This window comes from Epinephelus moara, chromosome 16 (assembly GCF_006386435.1).
Source record: "Epinephelus moara isolate mb chromosome 16, YSFRI_EMoa_1.0, whole genome shotgun sequence".
NCBI lineage: Eukaryota > Metazoa > Chordata > Actinopteri > Perciformes > Serranidae > Epinephelus > Epinephelus moara.
This window is the reverse complement of record NC_065521.1, coordinates 20,134,650-20,160,906: the sequence shown is the minus strand read 5'-3', so window position 1 is coordinate 20,160,906 and position 26,257 is coordinate 20,134,650. Positions and strand designations below refer to the sequence as shown.

General features: G+C 40.2%; 1 protein-coding gene across 2 annotated transcripts in view; it reads right to left on the bottom strand.

Moving 5' to 3' along the window:
- LOC126403220 (probable G-protein coupled receptor 153) overlaps window positions 1-24,194 on the bottom strand; it is a 50,882-nt gene extending 26,688 nt beyond the window's left edge. For both annotated transcript variants that reach the window (XM_050065769.1, XM_050065768.1), the window contains exons 1-2: window positions 23,718-24,194; window positions 638-1,268 (exon numbers count right to left, since the gene is read on the bottom strand). In XM_050065769.1, the coding sequence (XP_049921726.1) occupies window positions 638-1,011 (374 nt within the window). In that variant the 5' untranslated portion in view covers window positions 1,012-1,268; window positions 23,718-24,194. The remainder of the gene's footprint in view (window positions 1-637; window positions 1,269-23,717) is intronic.
- Between the last annotated feature and the right edge of the window lie 2,063 nt (window positions 24,195-26,257).

The following is a 26,257-nucleotide window of genomic DNA, read 5'->3' as shown; positions in this document are numbered from 1 at the left end:
TACGCAGAGGTCTCTTTCTCTCCAAAAAAACTGGAACAAAGCAGTTTCAAGGTACATATCAGTGTTTTTCTGATGCTGGTCTGCTCGTCGCGGAGAGGCTGCTAACTACTGTGGCTGACGCAAAAACGCAAATGGCCCTATCTGCAGCCAAGGTTTGGTTTGTCTGTTTTGGGCTGCTGTAGAAACATGGCAGACTCTGTGGATGAGGACCCTCTCATTATGTAGATATAAACGGCTCATTCTAAAGTAATGAAACACGACAAGTCTTATTTTCAGGTGATTGTACACTAACAAAAAAATACTTTTTATATCATATTCCATTTCCACCAATATATCTCCCTAAATCCTACACACTGAACCTTTAATTACAAATCTAACATATTTTCTCACTTTCCTCCAGGGGTCTCTGGTCATGGAGAAAATCCACAAAAAACTACAAAAATATATATTTAATCTAATTTAAATATATATATGTTAAGGCAGAAATGTCTCAAAGCCTGAATACAGGTAACCATCTCTCTAGTGGTATGATATCCATCAACAAGACTTAAATTTGTAATTTGGCTGAAATTACCCTTCAGAGCATAATCTGAGAAGGCACAGGCAATTCTTTGAACATCAGACTTGAGTGTCTCACCTGTAGTTCACAGGCCAGCGTACCATCCACATGCGATGATAAGAAAGCGAGGTGACGGAGAAGCAGGTGACCAGTGTGAGAGTGTAGAAGGTGGAGACAAACACCTTGCACAGACCCTCGTTCCACTCGTAGTTGGAGTGCTGACGGCGCAGCGTTATGACACAGTACATGGTGATGGGGATGGCCATGTTGAGGATGTGCGTGCCCGCCAGCGTGCAGATGAGGAACTCCAACGGCTTCCACTTTTTCTGCTTGGCACTGACACTAAGGATGCTCCAAGTGTTGGCCAGGATGGACACGCCCGAGCAGACCAGCCAAGCCAGCGTGTTGGCGTTGATGACGTCATCCTTCATGGTGGTTACCTTATCCACCATGTTGGAGCGGGGCAAGGCGGAGCCTGGGGGGCCGCAAGCAACTGTTGGCAAGAGCAGGTACACGCGAGGAGAAGGAGGAGGTGGTGACGGGCAGGAGGGGATGCAGGACGTCGGGCAGGGCAGGCATCCTATCTGGGTGGGCGTGCACTCTCCATGGGATGGCCACAGCGGGGAAAGGACATGGTAGTGGTGCGACACAGTGGGATGTGAGAGGGGGAGGATGAAAGAGCCGGGCCAGTTCCCTTACAAGCCTGAGGCTGGAGAGGAGGAGAGAGATCACACAGCGATCAGAGGCAGAGCATGTAAAGAAAATCACATGAGTCAGTCCAATTCAACATAATCCTTCATCGCACAAAATCCCTCATCCCAGTGAACTAATAGGGTTATGTTAATCACAACAGTTAAACTATTACTGCTAATACAGAAAGCCATCAATTTCATGTGATTAAAACAGAACAGCAATCAGTCAGCAGAGCTTATTTTAAAAACGCTGCAAGCGATATGACAGGGAATAGCGTGTAGCTACAGTCAGATGCAGAATGGGGGCATGATGGGAACACTTTGCATGCGATAAAAAAATATATATTCGACTAACACAAAAAAAATCAAGTTATATGAAAATGCTACAAAATAACAGAAACACTAAAGCACAATCCTGAAGGACTTTCCTGAAATGAATACCACTTTATTAGGTTTACATTTACTGCTGAAACAATTAATTAATCTAGTAGGCAATTAAAAATAATAAGAGACACTAATTTTAACTACTGTTTGTGATTTGTCAAGCTATAACCACAACACATCCTCTGCGCCCAGCTTCTTTATTGAAAAGGTATGCTGCTGTTATGTTAAACTGAACATCTTTTCGGTTTTGGACTTCTTGTAAGACAAAACCAGTAATTCCAAGACTTCACCTCTTCTCTTAAGTAATCAAAATAACTTAGTTTTTGATGCCGTCATAGAGGCATCAAATAAAATCCACTTTCTGCAGAACAGCTTGTAGCATTGATGTACAGGGTTCGTCCCACCCCTATACCCCTTAAAGAGTTGACATAGCGTAACTGAATCTTATGTAATCTTGTTACAAGGAGTCAGAGAATTATCAGACGAGGATGACTTTGGTTTCCCCACTGCGGAGTGAAAAATGCTTGGCACAGCTGGAGCGTGTTGTCACATCTATTTCCTGTCTTTGATGTGTCCAAACACTGATGTGCTGTGGGCAAGACCCCTAGGAGGGGACACTGGAAATGACAAGAACCACGTCATCATCACCCAGCTCTTGCTTCCACTGATCTAATCCTCCTCTCTAACTCTTCTCTGCGATGGCACCCAGAACATCTGTCAGCCAATCAGTCAGACCTGGTAATGCAGCAGCATATATAGGCTCCTCTGGACCTGTGTGACCATATGAATCGGGAGGTGATCCTGCAAACACACCATGACATGATCTGCTGGTTCAAGAGGAAGCTGTATGTTCACGCAGAAGCATCTTAACTCTAGTGATGTGGCCAGGAGAGAGCAACAAGTAACACTTATAAAGTCTCACTTCTGTTCCAGCAAAAGGTAGCACAGTTTGTTAGGAGTTAAAAAAAAAATGGTACTCGATACAGGAAATGATGCCAGAATGACATCTGACAGCCAGAAGTGTCCCATTCTTAGAAAGCTAAGAAAAACTGAATGAACTGAGGACACACCAGGGTGTGTACAGGTATCAGACACTTCAATTTAATGCTAATTTTGACCACATTTAAGACTGATTTTTGGACAATTCATCTTCGTCTAGTCAAGCATTGCAAGTAAATATAAAGTTAAGTAGTAGGCTATAGTATGTGGCCCTGTGCAGAGGTAGGTTTTAGGTAGAAATATGGTATTATATTAAAGTTAAAGGTACTGTAAGTGCAAGTAAAGTCAAAAGACAGTATCAGATTTAGAGGTGGGTTTAAAGATTTGTAACATCCGAAATGTGGACCTTCAAGCAGAAGACCTTGACTCATTTTGACAAAAAGAAATTAAAAGATGGATACATGAAATTAGATTGCTGTGATCTCCCTGCCGCCAAATCAGGTTGCCGACTCTGTGTGATAAACAAGCTACTCATGGTCCATGAGTCTAGACCAACTAAACAAAAATAGATTTAAAAAAAAAGATAATAATAACATAACATTTCACTGTGGACATGATCAAAGAAAACTCTGTAAAAAACATTAGCACACCCTTAAAAACCATTAAAAACACCTTAAACCAAGCTGGAATATATAAAGAATGATTCATAGCTTTGATCCAGAAATCCCTCGGTGGTTGGGATGGACCGAGCTGCAGTCTGTCTGTTGACTGAAACCTCAGTTGAGTCAAACACTAAACATAGTAACAGTGTCAAAATACTGGAAAACACGGCATCTGAAGCTACAAAGGCAGATGCAGGAGTGCCATCAAAGTAGTACCATAGAGTATACACACATAAAATTGTTTTGCCTGCCAGATTCTTAATGAGGAGTTACAGTACGTCTGGTCACGACAGAGCCAGAACTGACCATGTGACTCTCAGCCAGTCAGAGTTCCAGCTCAACACCTTCTCAGGTCTTAAACCCAGAGAGGATCGCTGGCTCCTTCACAGCCTCTGGTGTTATTTCACAAAACATAATTTCACCATCTCACATTTCTCTCAACCCCTAAATCACAGACGGCTGCTCTCAGCGCTGCTGGACCTGAGCTATCTCTGTGGATTACCCCACCCCACCCCTCCTCTCCATCTCCCCCACAGTGGGAATGTGTTTTACTGTGTCACCCTGACCCTTTTCTGGTAATGCATGTCCCATCCAGGTACCTGGTAAGTGAATTTGTGAAATAAATTCTCTCAGCTTCACATCTGTTATTGCAGAGCCATGAATTAGAAAAGCACGGCTGAAATAAACAACAATGCAGCCGACCTTTTCACTACTTTTCCCATTTAACTCCTTTACATGTCAACATAACAACAAAATGTGGACATATAACGACTGCAGATATACACATATAGTCATCACATGACCAGGTGTATGTGAAAGGGTTCGTTTATAGTGACGAACAGAGAGTTATCACCAGATTCTGTCGCTCCCCTCGACTCTACTGTACGGCTTTATACTGAGCTCGCTGTTATGGTCATCCAGACTGCAATTTTTGTGTGTTGGTTCACTGTCATCACTCTAATAATGTTACTGCAGCTGATATCAAGAGAAAAGCTCTAAAGTCTGTACATTTACTCAAGTACTGTGCTTCAGTAAAATATCAGGTTGGACTTGAGTTTTTCTTTTCATGTGACTTTCTACTTCTGCTCCACTATACTAGAGGGAAATAATGTACATTTTACTTTACTGCAATAATCTGATGTGATGTCTTGTTATAAATTAAACTACCAGTATGAGCTAACAGTATGAACACGCACAGCTGAGATGATTAGTCGATTAATCAATTGGTCAGTGGGTGTCATTTTTCCTGCAAAAACATTTCTGCTGCTTTTCCTTTTTAATCAGTTTAATAACTTCTGAATTTTGTATTATTGTTTGGATAAAAACAAACATTGTAACTTTTCGCACGATTTTCAAAATTTTTACAAACTCAACAAACAATTAAAGAAATATTTCACCTACAAACTGCCCATTTCTGTATTAAGGAATCAACTGTGTTACCTTAAATTTGTGAAGAAAGCCTTGTTCTTCTCACATGCCTCCACAGAAAACAGCAGACATGTTGATTTATTGATTGATTAATTAGGGACCACGTTTAACAACAGCAAAACTATATCAAAACATCTCTTTACAAACTCTGCGGTATAATCCAAGTCTCATTTGCCCAGTCATCTGCTCAGTACTTCCCAAACACATGCATTTTCACTAAAGCAATACTATTTACAACTGAACTGAAAGTGAAATTAATCTCAGCTGTCTTCAAAGCCAGACTCCAAGGTTTTTCAGTGACAGTTCATAAATCAGTATTTTCGCCGTGTTCCATGGAGGCATGTGATAAACAAAGTTCTCTTCAGGAATGCAGGGTAACACTGCATGACTATGTGATATGCAAATGTTCATTTTTTGGGTGAGGTACTCCTTTATTGGGGATAATAATCAGCACTGAATCCATAACGAATAAATAATTAAATAATTGCAGCCCTAAAGCAGTAAAGTCCTGCTTTTACATTAATGCATGAGTGCTAATGACATAACAAATAACAGTGTAACAATCCCAGTGTCCACTTTTTTGCAAGCTCAAGTCCAAGTAAAGTCATGAGTCATTGGTGTTAAAGTCCAAGATGAGTTGCAAGTCTTTTTTGATTTTGTCAAGTCTGACTTGAGTTTGAGTCACATGACTTGGTTTACAGTCTGTTTCCACTGCCTCCAAGTGGCCATAGTACTCACTTCTTATCATAGTATCAAAAAAGTATGCTTTGGGAATTGTACTGTGTGTGCTATATTGTGTACCCAGCAGTTAAAGCTTAACCTGGGGTGGGGAGGGACAGTAGGAGCCATACAGTCCAGCAAAACAAAGCAAAAGAACCTTTTACCTTGTAAGCCAGTTTCAGGGTTCTGGTTTTGTGCATGCTCATTTACTGACATACTGGGACACCTGTGCTTTTTTCCTGCTTTGACATGTCTTGGTGAAAGAGGACCAATAAACCAACATCAAAACAGAAGTCCTGCAGAGTTGATTTTCAGTGGGCTCACTACTACCACCATCTCTTTTGCATTAAGGGTACTTGTCAGACCTTTGTATATCTGTCATGATTTACTTGTTTGTACACATGGATTTAGGCACATGGATATGGATGGCACCCACCTCTTAAAGTGAATAGTTCAATCCTTCAGATAAATTAAGTGAATGTGTCATTTCTAATAGGCATGGGTCACAAATCTTCTATGGTTTAACATCAAACTTGGATTTTGGTTTGTTGTGCCCTCCCTCTGTCCATAAAAATAACTGGAAATAAGAACAACATTTCCATTATAGTGAAACACTTGGCCCTATGGCTTCTTTTGAGTCATGCTGAATTTAGAAAAAAAAAAGAAGGAAAGTCACATCTGTTTTCTGTTATTGCTCAGAAATGTCACATAAAACCTCTTGCAGCCACAGAGACACTATAGAGAAGACCACTTAACCAACAATGTGCTCCATTACCATGATAAGTCATGTTTCAGCTTCAGCATAATAAACCAAAAACAATTCCCCTTTCTATGTTTCCAGCTGCGCTTGTATTTTACCAACGTAGGCAGAGTGCAGCAGAAAATGTACTCTTCTGCTTGGGTGACTCATGAGGCTCAAGAGGGACAATGGCAGCTTTCAATTAATACAAGAAATTGCAATAAGGTCTAACAAGGTTATTCCAGGATGTTTACAAGCAACTGCAGTTTTTCTACCTCTGGGAGCAGCTGGAGGTACCGCCGAGGTTTCAGACAAACAGTACAAGGATGGTATTTTTAACTGGTGATGTCCACTTTGATTACATTTTTGCCTCTTTCATTGTGATCGTTCCAGCCTTTATGTAGAGTCGCTCTCAGTCTGAGCTAGTTAACATTCACTGTTCACATATTCAGAAATAAAATATGTAGAGTATGCATTACTGTATATGATGATGCATGACTCCACTGAGAATTCATATGACTGTGAATATAACAATGCCAGTGTTGATGCACAGTTCTCCGGCATCTTACCAGTTGTGTTTGTGCACATTTATGCTCAGTGGAATTCTTCATCATTTTGACTAAAATTCAATCAAGCCAGCCAGTCTCCTCAAGCAGCACCGAACCAAGCCAAACATGTGAGAAAGGTTGATTAAAATGCCCCTGCTGTGCTACACTGCCATCATTTTTTTTTCCAAAGCGCATATGCAGAGATCAGAAATGGAATATACAGACACAGTTAATCATGTCTACAATGTGGGTAAACTCTGCAATACAACCCCAAGTACAACACCAGCCTAGACTACCAATGAGAGTCAGAGGGTCTTATTGTGTGGCATTAAAATGCAATTTTGAGTGTCAGATTTAAACTTCACCACATTCCTCTCTTATTGGTTGGATGGAAAATGCAACAGAAGGTGGCAACTAAAACAGAGGCTTCGTGACACATACTAATCAGCATACTGATACCAATTAAACCAACCCTATCTCCAGACACCAACTCTGACAGATTCTGCAAAACTCTGTGTTACATTCAGAGATATATTTTACATTGAATGCCATCGTTTTAAAAAATACTGCTTCCTGTACAATGTGGACAAGGTAACTACGGTATCCTCAAGGTTAGAAAAAGAGTGTTGGTGAAGCTAATAAAAAGGCAAATTTTTATTCAGTGTCAGATTTGTTACATGGCCACCCAACACAATCTGCTTTACAACATAAAGGGCACACTACTACTACTGGTACTAGTACTACTACTACTTTTTATCAGCACTGAAAATTGGCATTGGCCGTAAATCATGAGGTGCAGAATTATCCACTATCCAAATCCACTACTCACATCCAGTTAAAAGCAGGTCCATCTGCGAAGTTTAATTTGTTGGTATATCCTCCTGAGGTCCGAACTTTTGTTTGGTATTCATTTTTAATTTCTCCCAGCTATTTGGGATCAGCAGGACCCAATAAGTATAAAGAACTTAACACTGTCAATGATATTTAAGTCCCAGTGTCCTCAAACGAGACGATAATAAAGTCCTAATGTCTTCAAACAAGCACTTCCTAATTAACAGTGTCTTAGCTTGTTACTGTTGCTACAATTGGTCAAAGTTGTTGCCATATCAAACTAAAAACATTAGTAATCAGAAATGATCAAGTTTCAACCATAAAATGCGATCAGGTTTTGGACCTTGTTCACTTTTGTGTTTTGGCTGCCATCTTGTTTTTACATGGATTAGTGTATTGTGCTCTTACTACCACTAGATGGCACAACAAAGTGTCCACGAATGAGGACAACAGGTCTAAGTTAAATAGAATAAAGTATAAGGTCAAGTAAACCAAAAATGTGATGTCCTCATATGAGGACACAGGGTCTCAGGAGGTTAAGGCAGTGATACTCAACTTATGGCTCACAGGCCAAATCTGGCCCTCAGTATGGTGTCGGGTCACCGACCATTTTTGAATTCACAATAAAAAAGAAAAATGGATTGACATTGGGAATTATTTTATAAATGTAAATAATGTGCCAACATGCATAAAAACCATCAACAACATACCTTGTTTAAGAAAAAAAAAATGCCAAGACAGGATCTCCCGACCTTCTGACAGAGCCCTGCACTAAGCTCTGAAATCCTCAACTCCTAGAAACGCCCCTACATACACCTGACCTGTGCAGGGCTGCTCGTCTATGTTTGCCTCCTGGCAAAGATGAGTGAGGACATCACATATCAAAAGGCTAAAAACAGGCAATGTAATGAAAATAGAAAAATTAATTTGCCTTTATTTTTAATGTTTATTCACTTTATCTGATAAATATTATCATTGTTGTTTAATATCTGGCCCCTGGCCTCCTGGCATTTTGCACAAGTGGCCCCCGGGCAGAGCAAGTTGAGTATCCCTGGTTTTAGGTTTTATAGAGAGAACTAAGAAAATCGGGTTCAGGCTGAAAGAGAGAGAACTTTCCTCTTGAGAACTGAGGTCTTTTCTTTAACACAAGTCTCCAGGCTTAAAGCCAAACAGTCACTGTATATTGTGTTACAACAGCAGCTTTTAGTGTGAAAAAGAGCCCACTGGTGTAAAGTATAAACCCTGGCAATAACAGCTAAGGAGATTTTGTTCAGGCTCAGAGTAACACTAAAAAGCCCAATCAGTAAAATGTTTGCAATTTGCTCATTAGTATCAGTTCAAAGAAAATGTGGCACAAATGCTCTGTTTTTCACCGTTTATTGATTTTGTTTCATTAACTGAATGTTTCTCGATTATAATCAGCTGCTCATTAGAATTTTTTCTCCTCACTTTCTCCTGTCACTATCACATCCTGAGCTGACTCACCACGAGATAAAACTGTTTACTTTGAACTGCCATGAACAGGAAATGCAATAACGTTTGCACGAGTGATAGACACTGAATCTGAGTGAAAGTCAGGTTCAATTAATTCGCTCTGGTATTTTTCAGTGAAGACTGTAAAAACTGAAAACAATTATTATAATTACAGAAATCACAAAAACTATATAGCAAACTGTTCGGGCACTACAATATACTTTTTAGTAGTAGTATTTTATAGTATTTTACTTTATTTTATTTTACTTTGGGTTTGGAGGAATATTATAACCTTGTTTTTTAAGTTTTAATCTTTTTTTTTTTTAATTATTATTTTAATCCCTGGAGTTTATTTTGTTTTATTCTACTGGGTTTAAATTATCAATTTTTTTTAACAATATGTTGTTTTATTGTTGTGATTTTTAGTCTTGATTTTTTTTTTTTTAATATAATTTTGTTTTTATTATTTATTTTATGTTTTATGTTTCAGTTTTTCTATGTGAAGCACTTTGTTTTGCATGAAAGGTGCTACATGAATAAAGTTGAGTAGGATTTGGGGTATAGTAGTAGTAGCATTAGATGTATTACAGCGGTTGTCGTAAGAGTATTAGTGGCAGTAACAGGAATAGCAGTGGTTATAGTAGTTGTAGCACTGGTTTTATTTAAACGCTTGACTGACGGGCCTCCTAACTATAGTGGAGCTAACAGCTCGATCACCCACAATCCCCTGGGCCTCCGAGCCAAATCTGTCCTCTACACAGGGGAAATCAGCACTGACAATCACACACAGGCTGTGGAGACTTTCTCTCTCTAACATCGAGATGCTGAACGTTAACAGAGTGGCGCAGGCTGACTGAGGTGTTGATACAAGGACGATCAGGAAACACAGATGTGTTATGATAGCTTTGAATGCATTTTAATAAAAGCTCATTTTGTATTTTCCCAGGCCCACATGAACTATGCAGATTTGCTTCAGAGCAGTGGTACGGTAAATAATTCATATTTTGACCAGATGAAATTTGGTGGAACGATTAGCTGTGGAACATGAAATAATTGATTTCTGAGACCTCTGTCATCAAACATTGTTTCTTTAATATAATATTTATGGTACCAAGACAGACAAAGACTTTGATCCATGCTAATGAGCGCATTAAAACAATTTAGCTTTAAATTCTAAATCATAGAAATGATGGATGTAACAAGCTGTGATGACAAAGGTACATTCTTCCAAGTGCAAGCTAAATATTGGAAAACGGACAAAGGAGTCCTCATAGCAACCTGTATATATGTCAATGCTTTCAACCCCATTGTTACTGCAACCTTGTCTCTTAATAATTATGTTTGTATGTTACAAAACTGCCTTCTTACTTACGTTGTTGTGGCAACGTAATCGCTACATGGCTTGTGCTCAGAGACAACGTTTCTCTCAGATAACAAAACACTACAATGTAAAACGTAATAACAAAGATGCCTGTCTGTAGATTTAGGCAACAGAAGCACTTTGGTTAAGGATAGGGAAAGATCACAATGTTGGTTAGATTTTAATAAAAAACGTAATAACCCTAGCTGTGTCTCAATGCAGGGGCTGCAGTCTTTGAAGGATGTAGCCTTCGCGGTCGACGTCAGCCACGTTCTTTGAAGACCGCATCAGCCAAACCGAACGGTCTCCAAAATGGGACAGACTGGTCTGCGGAGGATTTGCTGGTTGTATCACCAGTTGTTCTTTCCCTGATCCATTGGCGTTCGTGTTACCTAGCAACCAGATGCACTTGACGAAAGAAGGAATAAGCCAGTAAGTTAGCTAGCCCTAAATCATGGACCCACAGATTGTTATTATATGTATATTGTTGTTATTCACTGCTGGAGACACTGCTGTGATATACGTCAGTCTGATAAAGGACCGTTTTCAGGTAAACTTCTTAAATTAAGATTGTTTAAGCTGGGTGCGTTTACCTAATACTGACGCTTGGTCAGTGGCCCTATACATCCTACCATGACATGTAAGGTACCCGTCCAGCAGCAGCCTTGGATGTTCAGGGATGGTGTGTCAATTTACACTTGTTAACATGCATTGAGTCTTTCAAAGAAACTTTTCACAGGAAATGAACAAGGGCCACTGACCAAGCGTCGTTATCTGAAGAGTTGAGAGTGGGACCAGGTTGTTGTCAACATTTTGCTGATACATTCAGTATCAACATTTTTGCAACTTGCCAGACATGTTTTTTAGAAACATTTCCTCATTATGTTAATAGAAATCATAATTCACCCAGCATTAACTTTACCTCAAAATGTATTGGCTGTTTTAAATCCATAATATATATAAAAGTCATTTCCAGGAAACAGGGCTGGTTATTTTGTGTGTTTCACTAAAGACTTCTTAGTAGAATTGCCTTTTTTTTCTAGACACAGCATAAGTCGTTTACTACCGTAAGGTATCTGTCAATGTAAACATGAAGGCCGACAGCCTGTTTGCACCAAAGCATTTACAGAAACACCATCAGCACTGTGGAGGGCTGATGAAAACTGCTGCATAAGGAACTGCACGTCTTTCCCTGGATGAATAACTTATCACTGCACATTTTAAACTGCTGAAAAAGGGAACAGACACTTTTCCATTCTTCATCTCAAACTATAATCAGCTGAGATACAGAGAGGAAGAGACAAGTGTGCCTCGACAGATTTTGGCAGGCACAAAGACGGATTTATCTGTTCAAAACAAATGCCAAAATGGATGACAGCGTGTCTGAATGCGATCACACGAATGATTACATGGAAACCTATTCCAAGGAACATGATGATTTTCAAGGCCCGCTCTAACCACGCTCATCAGCACAATGTCGGTCAGTGTGTTGGGTGTGGTGCAGAGCGGGAGGCTGGCGCACTTGTGTAATGTTGACCCACATCTCTCAGCCTCACATTGGTTCGAGCTGGAGCAGACGGCGGGAGTGGACCTCTTTTAGAAGCTCCCTGCTGACAGGTGTGCTGCCCGACCGGCCGCTCATCGCTGGAGCTGTCAGAGAGGAAAACACTCTGTCCTGGGAGGCTTCCCTCACAGCATATCCTCAGTGTTTAATATTATATCTCTGATGCTTACACATGACAGGCGCTTCACTTTGAAAGTCAAGTCGGCAGGTAAGGTTGTTTTGCAGCAGCAGCAGCAGCAGCAGCAGCAGCACCCTGTTTCACATTTACACGGGTACAAACACTCGTACCAGGGAGCCGCCCAGTACAAGTTGTCCTCTGCAGATTTGAGGGTTAAGTGCCTTATTATACAGGGCATGTCAGGGGAAGTCATTAAGTTCCCCTGTGCCACTTAAAAGCAATTAGAAAACATCTAAAAAGTGCTGCACTTCTGTCTGGTTTCTGGTTATATAAATTCAGTTTCTCGTCTGTAAACATCCTGTTATATTTCTCTAGATGTTATCAGCTCCTTTTGTTTACTTCTGTTGATCTCTAATATTATTCTTTGCTTATGTTTCTAAACGATGGAAGCTTGTTCTCAGCAGCTTAAGGGGATCCTAATAAACATCTATAGTTTATAACAGGGTACTTTCGAGGCTAAATGTGTCTCTTATGCCAAAATATTGATTCCCATAATCAGAGCATGTAGCCTGATTTAGTGTAAGCCAACATTCAGTCTTCAGAATATTTTCACGTCCATGTTACAGGCTTGGACTGTTGAAGCATTTTCAGCAATTATCAAGGGAAATTTATTTTTTAAACTGGATTCTAAACTATTTTCCTATGGTTTTTATGTCTAAGTAATTAAAGGAGACAAGACGTTTGGTCCAGTAATGAGAGAGACCGATAATCCCTGCGGGCAACTGTACACCGTCAATTCACATCCACTAAAAGTGCTTGTTTTTCCACTGACAGGCTCAGATTGTTATTAGAAGTGCCTGACAACATCATGGAAAAGATCCCACAGAGGATTGAGATGATTTTCCTCACCTTTCGCATATGCAGTGTGTTTGTCAGCCATGACGATGAGAATCTTCCACATATGAAGCTATACTTACTTATACTCTCACGTTTCCATCATTGTTTTTCCTGCAACAAGTCGGTTCTTGTGAGCGAGCCTTCTTCTTAAACAAGACTTGGTTACACAAACTAACAAACAGACTGGATCAGTGAAAGGTAAGAAAGAATATTTCATTTCCCTGTAGGGTCTTTTCCATAATGTTTTCAGACACTTGTAATGGCAATCTGAGCCTGTCAGTGGCAAAAACAAGCACAGACATAAATTGAAGGTGCACAATTGCCATAGGGATCATGTTGCAACAGCTGTCTCTTTCAGTACTGGGCCAGTTTAAAAATATGTTGTCTCCATCAGTCCCTCTGGCTCAAAACATGGGAAAATCAGGTTCAGGCTGAAAAGTACCAACGTTTCCTTTTAAGGTCTGATTGTATTTTACTTTGCTTCTTGTATATGTGTAGCTCTGATTTTGAGTATCAACAGGCGAGACAGGGCATGCTTTGTGGGGTGTCTGCTTGGTTGACAGGTGTCTCAGCCCTGAATCACATCCAGCTGTGGTGTTTGTTGCCTGCTGGTCCCAGGTCAGCTCCACCAAATAGAGCTAAATGTGGGCAACATTCAAACTGTCACTTCACAGTTTACAGTTTAACAAAGTGATAAGGCGAAGACCTGCAGGTATTAACTGCAGCTGGGTGAACAACTCTGGCCGAGTGTCACACCAGACAAATCTCTTCCAGTAGCAAGAAGGCTACACATATTGGATACGTGATGAACATCGTCAATTAAATATTCACAATGCTATCAGTCACATTAAACTGAATTATTGGCTTGTAAATACATTTACAGGTCAGCCTGGAAAACTGCCATTCAAAAATGTCGTGATCTCTGAAGACACACTCCTTCACAAGATCTTTTATGTGACAATAGCAAACATTTAGTTTGCAGGCTCTCTGTGTGGAACAAGGCGTCATTCAGCAAGAGAGATGACTTACCACAACCATTATCTGGTTTTAAAAAGGAGTTATTAAAGCTTATTAAAAATAAAAAAGTCATGGTCGCCTCAGAGGGAACTAGGATTATAAAAGAATAAATAAGAGAATTTATCAGCAGGTAAGGAAAATGAAATGATCACAACAGTCTAGATTATTAAAATAAGATCATTAGCATTATAACATATCCATTTTTATCCTTTTTTTTTTGTTATTGCACCAGTTTGGTTCAATACTTATATTAATAATGATGTGTATGACACAAAATACAAAACCCTGCAACCATCTCCGCATATATTCATATTATATTATTGTAGCTGCAGCCAGTAGGTGCAGAGAGTCACCCACAAAGTGCGGGTGAAGAGCTCTCCTTCACCCCATGAGGGATTACAATGGCCCTCGGAGGCTAAAACACTATCAATCTCACTCATCTCCAGTGAGCGCTCATTATCCAGTTATCAATGAGAGTCCAGGAGAGGCTCCTCCTTGCATGACAAATGATAAGCAGGTCCAGCTTTAACCTACTGTCCTGCAGGTGATTCACATCTTTAAGGCTGATGTCTGTGACCTCACTAACTGCCCAGTCATGCCTTTGGATTTTTTCACAGCTACCTAATATGGTTTATTACTGGGCTGAGTTACTTTGTCAAAAGCACAGATAAAATTTATAAAGTAAAAATGTATTCTTTCATCCCTTTTACCAGTGTGTCTTTCCCATTCATGGTCATCTGAGAGTCATTTCCAGAATCGCCTACTGTACCAACTCCATGACATCATGGCAAATAAATCTGTCAACCTATTTCATTAGATGTGGTTCCATAAATGCAGATGTATCAAAGCCCAAAGTGGGCCAGCAACGCTTAATTAAGATCGATCAAAATTCCTCACAGTGTGTTCATGCTGGGCTCTTTATCCAAAGAAGGTAACATGGCAGAGTATGGCAAGGTTTCAACTTACAAGAAAAAATATGGCCTTCCTCCCTCGCTTGTCCCTCAGGCCCTCTACCTCATTACAGAAAAATACAGAAAAAATATCCTGACTTCTTATCCTGTCTTAAAAGTGCTGTATGTAACTAGAGAAAGCAATTGACACTTTGGGTTGGTGGTTCGGTCCAACTACCAACCCAAAGCATTTTGTATTTGACAACCTGAGAATGAAACTCAACAATCAACCGCCTTTTTCCAGAGTTAGGCCTACATACAGCATTTTTACATTTCAAAGATAGCAAAAATCTTATCTTCCTGTTACAGAAGCAAATCTGTAAACTTGTGGCTGTGTCCTCTCCTATCTCAGACCCCCCGTCTTATCTGACCTTAAGAAATCCTAACTACAACTGCAAATTTGATTCTTCAAACAGCACTCGTCCTGTCATGTCTGTGTCTATGTTTAGACAGAACCCGTAGGCTCCTTGAGATGGACAAACCATAATACCAACAGCTCTCCCCTGTCACTGGCTAGCTAGGTTGCTATCATGGACAAAGGAAAAACAGGCTACGAGGAGTCAGGGGCACTAATCGTGCACACCTTTTCTGTGTTTTTCAGTGTCATCATATGGTTTAGGTAGCCTGTCCATCATATTTTGGTGTTCATGTTGCTCCCTATTTTCAGTGTTATTGCCATATCGACCAAACATCAGTGCTGCTGCCATTTTTGGCACATATTGTGAATTTAGGACAGGGTCGGTGCCATCCTAATATAGGATTTCTAACTTGGGAAACCCCTAAGTCAGAATGCCTCTGTGGTAGCTAAATTCCTTTTCTAAAATAAAATAGTTTATCCCCCTAAATGCAGTCAGGAAACACATTTCTGTAATACCAAAATTCCTAAATGTCATCCTAAACTGAGATAAGACAGGATTTCAGCCTCAGGAAGTTTTTGTTATGAGGCCCCAGAGCTGTTTTCTTAAAGCCAGAGGGCTTACTGTGTCACCAATACCTGACATGTCCCTATTATCTCTTCATAAGATCAGCCATTGGTAAACCACCATCACATTGGACGTTCTGCTCCACTGTACTGGAACCAGACTGGATCTCTTATTGTGTATGTTGCATAGCAACTGCATCCGTCTTGAAGGAAACATTCAGCAGAAAAAAAAAAAGAAAAAAAAAATTGGATCAGACTAACTCCTTGTTACCCTCATAAATATAAAACTGTGAATCAAACTTGTTTCTGGAATCAAGCCTAAGCCCTCCAAAGCTATCTGAAAGTGGTGATTACTGGATAATGGAACATTAAATGTCATAACATTTAATATGGCTGGGATATATATTAATATTATATCAATATGGTGACCTGAGACAAGATATCGTCTTAGAGCTTGGATGTTTTAGTGTTCTAGTGTTGTCTTTTCCTGGTTTGAAAGGCTGCATCACAGTAAAGTCATGTAATTTTCTGAACTTACCAAACTGTTATAGCTGTTCTTTTATTTGTCTTTACCCACTTTGTCATTATATCCATATTACTGATGATTATTTATTAAATATCTAATTGTGTGAATATTTTGTGAAAGCACCAATAGTCAGCCCTACAATATCACCCCAATACTGATATTGATGTATTTGTTTAAAATACGATCATGACATTTAATTTTCTCCAGCCCTAACATTTAAGGACGTTATCCTTATACCAAAAACACACCAAGCTGTGGCGAGGTATGGTCCAACTAAAAGGTGGTAACAGTTGAACTTTTAGCAGCTGATTGCTGCCAGAGAATAACCTCAGCCAGTCAGTAAACAGAGTCCTGTGACTCCTGTGACTTGTTGACCTATGTTACACAAAGTTTCTTCCCACCTCCCAGCCCAAGAAAATGTAACCGTACAGCGAGTCAGCTTGGTGTGTTTTTGGCTTAAACTGAGTGGAGTGATTCTGACACAGCTCTGGTCAACCAGAACCAGAAAACAGAAAACAACAAATTTCTCTTCTGCTGAGCAACAATGTGTTTATTTCTTGTTTGACTCTCGCTTGACTTTGAGAAATTGACAGGGAAGTACTTTAGAGCAGTGGTTCCCAACTGGTCCAGCCACAGGGTCCAGATTTCTCCTTTGTCATTAGTTCAAGGTTCAAACAGTTCAATACATTCAGCATCATACTTGCATTTGGCCATGTCGTCAAGCTAGTTTGCTGTCTCTGTTAAGTAGCTGTCCATTAGTCACTGAATCTACAGCAAGAAACAACGCTTCAAAGTAAAAGCTCTGTGCTGGAAATTCACTGTACTTCAAAATAAAGCATGTTCGCATGTCACTTGCAGTCCATTCAAAATGGACACGCAACACACTTTTGGACTGTGACCCACCAGTTGGGAACAACTGCTTTAGAGTTTAGTCTGTATGGTTCTCATTCCAAATATCATGTCCAAATTAATTTAAATTATTTGTGCTGTTTTTAAAGTTTATCTGCATTTCAGTACAGCATGATATAAAATAATTTGCTTGTGTAATATAGCTGACCTATCAAAATCACCACAATAATGTTATTTCACAATTAGGAGTGTTGAACTGCAGCGTAGGACGTTCATTTTCCCAAACACAAACCAGCTTCACTGAAAGAATAAAGCTTCAGCCACATCTGTAACAACAGTTAGTCTGTCTGGTCCTAAATGGGTAAAAACATTCATCGGTTACATGCTGGAAAAATAAAAGCTACTCAAATCCATTTTCCCAGAGCTCTCTGTCCACATCACTGTTATGCTCCAGCCTATCTGAGGTAACACAAGGCCAAAGATCAGTTTGCAGTAGCTGGCATATTTTCAACTACGAATGAAACATTGTCTGGGGAGCACAATTCATTTGAGTAGGACGGCACTCTGACCTGTGATGAGAGATGACAACTTACATTTCATATACTGTATAATGATCCTCATGTGGTGAGTAACTCTGCTCGGCTGCTGTCATTGTAAAGTGTCCGCTTACAGCATGTGACACCAGACAGCAAATATGCACAAGCACTCATACTCAAGGACTGAAACAACAACAATAACATGTTGTGAGCAAATGCCCCTTCCGTTTAATCACAGAGTTTCACTAATGCACAGCAGGGATGCAGAGTGAGTTGGCAGCCCGCTCTCCGACCAGAGGACCTAGATTCAAGCCCCTGTGTCGGCCACAGAAGTCTCTAAACGGAGCCAGTGAAACACTATCAGCACCAGTCATCAGAAAATAATAAGCCTTAGAGGTGGTCATCTGACTTTGACCTCTAGCCTTCCTGTCAAGAGAGGTAAGCTAAGAAGATTCCTCTATCGAATCAATATCCTCCTGTTGGAGACTCTTCATCAAACGAGAAAATTATTGAACGCAGCCTCCCTGATCAATGTGCAATGGGGTCACTATTGAAATACTCCCCCTGGCACCAAGCCATCCAGGATAAATGTTAGCATTGTACGTTTCTGCAAACCGTGTTTCAACAACTCTGTGGTTAATGTGTGGTTATATTTAGGCACAAATAACACTTGGTTATGGTTCAGAAAAGACCATGTTTTGGCTTAAAATACCCGTCATTGTTGCCCTAACGGCCGCTGGAAATGCCCTGATATCTTGCTGTCCTGTTGTTTGTTGGTCTCGAACAGTTGTCCGCAGCTTGGCAGCTGTGTTGCCAAGGTTTCATGCCATCACCCATTATCCCCTCCACCTCCTGATAGCAGAGTCAGCTCAAATACATGTAATCAGAACCACGACACTGTAGAAATGTTGATATGCTACTTATGAAATGTAGAAATTTGATGTATTTTTGCAGTTTGCAATGCCAACATTGTCTCCTGGCAACTGGGCTGACCAAATATGAAAATCTGTCATGCACAAAAGCAAGAAATGATCAGTCAGTTGTCTTTCTTAGCTCATTCTTTAGGGCTGCCCCTTGAGAGTTGAAGATTCGAACCATCAGTCAGAGACCCCTCAGTCGACTGATTCTGCAAGTCGAGCAGTCGGGTTTATTTTTTGTCAGTCAGTGTGTAGTGTACGTCTGGGGACATTTTGTCCTCAAATGTAGCTGCAGAGTGAGACCTCCTTGCTTTGCTCTCTGGCACAGGCAGCTGAGGACCCATACCCAGGGTGAGTCTGAGGGTGCTTTATCACCTGCCCTGTTTGGTTAGTTTAAATCAAACTCCAGTTCGTTTGCCCCCTAAGTGTGGTTTGTCACCACACCAAAACAACCGGACCAAAAAGAAAACAAACTCTGGTGTGGTTCATTTGTGGTGTGAAAGCAGAGAAAGCAGACACAGGACGTTATGATAGCAGATTTGTGATTTTAGCATGATTTCAAAAGCTAAACTACTATAATAAAGCCATCTGCAGACTGTAAAATCTGCCTGCGATCTTAGAAGCGATCATTATCACGCCTCCTTTTGATCCTGTTTCTGCATTAGTCATTTTTCATGACATGATCAATTTACAGTCTAATAATAGCCTACTGATAATGCGTACGATCAGTTATTTCTCCATGAGCTCTTTGTGGCACTAAACAACATAAATAAACACATCACAAGCATTTAAGTGCCACTAAACCTCTGCTATTACCGCAATTTGATTTCCCCATGTGGGCCTTGATGATGCAGGATGAAAGTAGGCGAAACTGTCCAATCAACAAGTTAGCTGTCAGTCGAAATAACTTCATGTTTACTTCTCAGTGTGAACAGGATCAGGCCAGAACTAAAATGCAACAGTGTATGAATTTCTTTCCCCGTGGTCCAGACCAAATGAACCAAATTACAGGTGTGAAAGCACCCTGAGTGAGACGGAGGCAGCTGCCCAGAGGAAGAGAGGGTCTGCCCGGTCAGGCTTTGAGATAATGTTATCTTCTGCCATCTGGTGAAATAATCGCTCGTAGCAACTTAATACGAGACCATCTCTGGCTTTTGTTTGATATCTAGTGTTTGCAGTAAAAAAATTGGTTGCACATTTCCGATATGTTGATACCGTGGTTAGCACCCATTAGCGCTGAGGGCTAACTTGGCTTGTTTACTATATCACATAAATGTCACAGTCACCCTAAATGTACCCTGTTCAAACTCTCATGGTATATATGGATATATATATGGAAGAAACAAACAGTCAATCGCATTGAGCAGCCAAATCTAATTCGACTGACATTATTTTGAGTCGGGTACAGCCCTGTCACTTTTGAATCCTGCATTTTTATAGAAGGAAAAAATGTGTTTTGAAACTCACACCAGTATCACAATGTGTTAAAAATCAACATATCATTTTACAATGGGAAGGCGATGAAAGCATCCATCAGTCATTAATGAATCAGGTTTGATTAGGAGATTGATTTAGGAGAGAGCGTCTGATGAGCAGAACTACCATAACACCGCAAACACTGATTCAAGCATCGGTGCACCATGACTTAAATGTATCAAACAGCATTAGATTAAGTAGCACTGATTAAATACCCATCAATTAATATCAACAGTATTATGCTCTGAGGTACTTTCCCGAGGCGGCAGGAGCCATAACCATTGATAGGAGATCTAAACTCCTGAGCTAATTGGCTCTTGAAGTGCAGTAAAATTTAGTCTGTTGTGTTCTTCAGTCAAGGCATCTTCTATGGATGTTTTCTTCCACGGTTAAAACATCTGAAACCTGTCCTGCAGCTGATTAGAGACATGCAAACAGGTTTTAATTTGCTGGTCTATTAAAAAAGCAAACTAAGTTTAGACTGCTTGGCTTGCATTTGACACAGAAAGTGTCTGTTATTTTTGCTGGGTTTGTGAGGACGCATTTGCCGACTAATGTTGCAACCAAGCTTGACATAATTTCCTTAAATACTGTGTGCAGTCATTAGATAACAACAAGCTCCCAGCTCTGATATGTCATATCTACTGTGATATCCATAGTTCCCTCCCTACTCTTGATTTTCCAGTAACACAAAGCTGCAGTAAATATGTACGATTACCAGTTGTTCTGGTGTAATCAGTGACAATTAGATACCTCCCCACAAATTTACTAAAAAAGGTAATATTAAAAGGTCACAAGCCAGAATCTAACATGCTGTAGGATGTTAAATGGCACATTGTGTGTGAGCACTTTTCTGTGCGGAGCAACCACCTCGTCACAGAGTAAGTAGTTGAATTTTCCATCACAAATGTAACCCTAGAGGCTCTCTTCCTGTTTATGTTAAGCAACCTCCAGCTATGACTGTAGCTGGATCACTGGGCACCATATGGCAGAGGGTTTAGAGTTTGTATCAGAAATAGGCACCGAGTTTAAGTGAATTAAGGTGGTAGAATAATGCCATACTGTAAATAAAATCTGTTGTTTTGTTTTGGTTTTTTTTAATTATGAATAATTTCAAACTGGTGCAAGGGACTTAAAGGATAACTTCTGTGTTCTTCAACCTGCACAACATTTTCCCATATTTTTGTGTCTAAATGAGTGATGGGAACAACAATTTTTGAAACTGGTGCAGTACTGAGCGTAGATACCGGCAGCGGCATAACAGGCTGTAATGTAAACACTCGGGGCATTTGTACACCGTCAGTTTACATCCACTAAAAGTGTTTGTTTTTGCCACTAACAGGCTCAGGTTATTTTTCTAAGTGTCTGACAACATTATGAAAAGGATGCCTACAGATACAGACCTGTTTGTTTAAGAGTAAAATCATTTTTGTTTAACCAGAAACAGCCCCGAAATTGCCATTGCCAAATCCACCAGACCCCATTTAAAAAAGCAGTAATTTTATCATTGTTAAACACATTTTATTCAAAGTTGACATAAACAAAATAAAGCTCACAAAAGCTGTCTTGGTTCATCTTTCCACTTTTCCAACAATTACCAACTCTGGTTTGGTCGGAATGAACTCTTATTCACCCAGTTAGATGTGAAAATATCCCGGCTCTACACATGCTTAAATTACTGTTTATTTAAATGGAGTCTGGTGGGTTTGGCGATAGCAATTTCAGGGGTGTTTCTGGTTATACAAAAAGGATCTTAAAAGGTCTGTCTCTGTAGGGATCCTTTCCATAATGTTATCTGACACTTTTAATAACAACCTGAGCCTGTCAGTGGCAAAATTAAGCACTTTGATGGTGAAAAAATACCCTGAGTGGTTACATTGCAACCTATTTGTTGCAGCCAGCTGAAGCCCTCTTACTCAGTTCTGGACTAATTTTAAAAAATTGTTGTTCCCATTTGTCACGTAGACACAAAAACATGGGAAAATATGGTCCAGTTTGAAAAAAAAAAACCCCACCAGTGTTACCCTTTAAAGCCTCCTGATTATCATTTTAAAATACTATTCTCATTGTCATTAATGCCGCATTATCATATGATGCTGTCGTATGGCGGACTCCATGTGTTGTGTGTGTGTGAGTGAAAAGTAGAATAGTGTGAACAAGGGCTAACGCGGTCACAAAATGACAGAGCCAAATGTGTGACAAACAAAATGTCACATATGCCCTGTGAAATACTGAGATCTGTTGTGAGGCTTTGTGGTGTAGCAGCAACTGTCACATGTCGGCTACAGCGCTTTCTCTGAGCAGTGAATGTGATCATTGGCTTGCCTGGCCACTTTCTGACCCGCGACTGCATGTAATGTAATCCGCTCTCTGGTCTCCTTCTGCTGTGACTCCTCTAATGGGAAACATATTAAAACAATAGAGGATTAAGTGCCTGCGCATTCTCTGTCTTTTTCCATTAACATATGCTGCAGATGCTGGTGCACACAGGCATTTATGTGACTTCACTTTCTTTGAAAGCTGTAATATAACTCTGGTATCTTGCTGCACTTGTAGTCAATTCAGGAGTTCATGTTAAGAGGTAAAAATAATATTGTTAATAATATTATTTGCACTGAAAAAAGTTGATTTGTTGGACCTGAATGTGTAAATCCTTTGGCTTAGTGTGGAAGCTGTAAAATCAGTTACGGTCGGTTAAGTCTATCTTCACTGTGCACTAATGGCAGGTGTCAATATGTGGCTATATTTGACACTTTCGCTGAAGCTGTATTGGATGCATTTGAGAACTTTTATCAGGTAGGTAAATCAGGTGATACTGTTGCAATGCTGTCTTGCTGAATTTCAACAAGCATGTCTTCCTTTATCTTTTTAGCACCTTAATTTTAAGTTGCAAATTACATGCACATACTAATGTTGCAAACAAAAAGGTTAGATTATGTATTATATTTTGATAAAGCCATTAGGAAGAAATGCAAAGACGACATAAAGTTGCAGGGATAAAAACAGAAGTGAAGGTGAAAGGCTTTGGTAAATGTGCATTGCAGAAATTGCCTGCATAAGTTTGCATGCCCCTGCTGTATGTGTGATCAGCTTTGTGATTGCAGGATAATCAATAAGTCACAAATGCTTATGGTTAATATTAGTAAACTATCTGGGTTATTTGTTCCAATTACAGGTGTTTTTCTGGCTGTCACCAACAGTGTTAACTCAGTGTCTAATCTTGCTTATTTCTAATAATCTCACACAATGTAGCTGTGTAATTATCACATGGATATTATGCAGGCTAAAAGACTCTGTTAAGTTTGTGTGTAACAAAGCACAGCATACAGGATGTGATATTTATCAATTAGGTCACTTCCTCATCCGTGTCTGTCTTGCATGCATTTAAATTATAATGCAATTCTCAAAATAGGTCACATATGCACGGCAGCTTCACAGGAATGTAACATGTAGATTCATACATGTGCATGTACTTTCCCCTCTCAGTAGCTGACCAGCTCGTCATGCAGGACACCACCTGTTTGGATGGATAGCCTTTTCTTACACCTATTAAAATGAGCTAATCACAGAGTGACATTATTATAAGGTAGCTGTGAGAGTCTCATCTTACCTTTCTCAAGACGTTTCAGGCTCCTAACGGGCTCATTGTTCCGGTGGATGCGAACACTCGTTGAGTCACATCAGTTCAGGTCCGTTAAAGTGGCTTCCCGGCGTTTACATCCCCAAACTGAGCCGCGTCAGGAGTGTCGACAGCGTCAAGTTAAAGGAATGACCTGCGAAATGAAGGATGAGCCCTGAAACAGCACATCATCACCACAGCTGTACTCCTCCTGTATCTTGTTGCCCTCTTTGTCTCAGTGACGGGAGAAATAAAAAAAGAGGAAATTACGCACGACTTTAGGATTTCAGAAAAATTCAGCTTCTTCGCCAGAAGGCGGGCGATCGCGCGACCACACGAGAGCTCAAATAGCGGCTAAATATTTTTAGGTAAAAGGCGATTTTCTTCTTGTATTTTCCGACAGTGGCGAGGCGTGAGACGGATGAGGCATGATTGCCGCGCGCTCCCGATAGCCCAGGCTCGTGCGCGGGTCAGACGCTCCGTGGCCGTGGGAGTGAACCGCAATAAGAAATAATTCATGGAAAAGAGGTCGGCATTTTGACAAAGCGAGAACTGCTCCTGCGTGTTGCACATTTGCTTTGAGTAGAAACAGGGCATTTCATTCGTGCAGCCTCTGAATGAACATGAGGGCATGTGTTGCATTAAAGGTCTCATCTGAATGAGTTGGTTATAAACGGACTTCATTAAGCTTTACAAGATGGAAACCAGAGGAAATAAGAGATGGCTGCTTTCTAAAAGTCTGACTCTAATTTGCCATAACATTCATTTTCATTATCCAAACATTTTTAAAAGGGCTCCTGCATTGAACCTCCCATATTGATGAATGCACGTTCTTTTCCTCATGTTATTCATGCTCCTTTAAATGGGCCCTTTTCATTGACATTATACGACTTGTTATGTAAGACTCCTTCCCTGATGATTCTGTAAGAGCGGCTTTCCTCCCTCGGGGCCTGGATTGTACCCAGTGAGAAAACTAATAGGCCCTACATAAGAGGACAGACACACAGAGGTCCCTGGTTTCTGCCACCATTATAAAAATTATTTCCAGTTTTATTTATTTGGTGAATGCATGAGCAATGCACGCTCTCCCTGCTTCCCATTCATTAAATCAGATACACACAACACAACTTGGAGCTGCCCATGCAGTGCACAGCCAGGCTGTACAGTATGACTGAGGAGCCTTACAAAGAAAAGCTCCTCCAGATACTGAGGCAGGGTGGGCAATGTCCCCTGAGCTTCACAGCTGATCCAGTCAATACTTACTCACCTAAGCTAGCCTCCAGGTTTACATTCATCTCATTATTCAAATCACATAACAGCAACAGACACAGCACGTTCTGTCTAAATAAATGCTGTAGATGTGCCCTGTTTGTCCACATTAAGTGCAAATTTTTAAGGAATTTGTGTTATGTTGTAAAAGCTGAGGGCTTGTTTCAAAGGTTACTGGAGGTACAATAAAATCTTTTAACCTTTCAGAAATTAGATTTTTAGAATTGCAGTATCAGTTAAGGACTTTAAAGAGAAAGTCCATCCCAAAATCAAAAACATATTTTTCCTCTTACCTGTAGTGCTATTTATCAGTGTAGATTGTTTAAGTATGAGTTGCAGAGTGTTGGAGATATCGGCTGCCTTCTTTCTAACATAATGGAACTAGATGGCACTCAGCTTGTGGTGCTCAAAGTGTAAAAAAAAAATACATTTGAAAAACTCAACCGCAATGTCTCTTTCCAGAAATCATAACCTGGTTACTCCAGATAATCCGCAGACCTTGTTGTGAGCAGTTTCATGTAGGAACTATTTCTACCCGCCAACTGTAATACTGCACAGAAGGATGCAAACTGCATTTTGTTTAACAAAATGTTTTGCTTTATATTCATAACTTCATTTTCATTAGTTTATGATCACCTGAAAATAAGAATCATTACTTTTGTTACCTTAGAATGAGCCATGTATATCTACATATATGATATAAAGAGTGGGTCCACCAAGATGGGATAAACCAAACACTGGCTCTAGATAGGCAGCACTACTCAATTTTTTCATTCGGGTGGCCAGAAGGGGCCACCAAAATCTTGGGGTGGTACACCAAAACCAAAAGCCATAACTGAATTTTAGGAATTCTATTAAAGTATGTAGACTAGCTGAAAACTATGTCAGTGTGGAGAGTTAAGGAATAGCATACTGAGGGTGGACAGCAACTGTATCAGTATCACTATCTTGGGCCATTAAGCCATTTCAACACTTTCTGTATGGTACCTTTGGAACCAACAGTAACCCTTCAGACATGGTACCAAGACCATAGTATTTCCACTGCAAACAGTACCCTTAAATGTGGGGGTTGTTGTGACTCACTGCTCCGTCCAGCACTCACTGTATTTCCTCATTAATGGTGACACAGATGGAAGTCTGCATGTCGTTTATCGTCCACAGAACGCGGTTGCAGGTGGACATTTTCTGAACAAAATAAAACAGGCTGCAGTGAGAGTCTCTCTCCATGGGATATTTAAAAAAAAAAAGGGGGTTTGTGTATT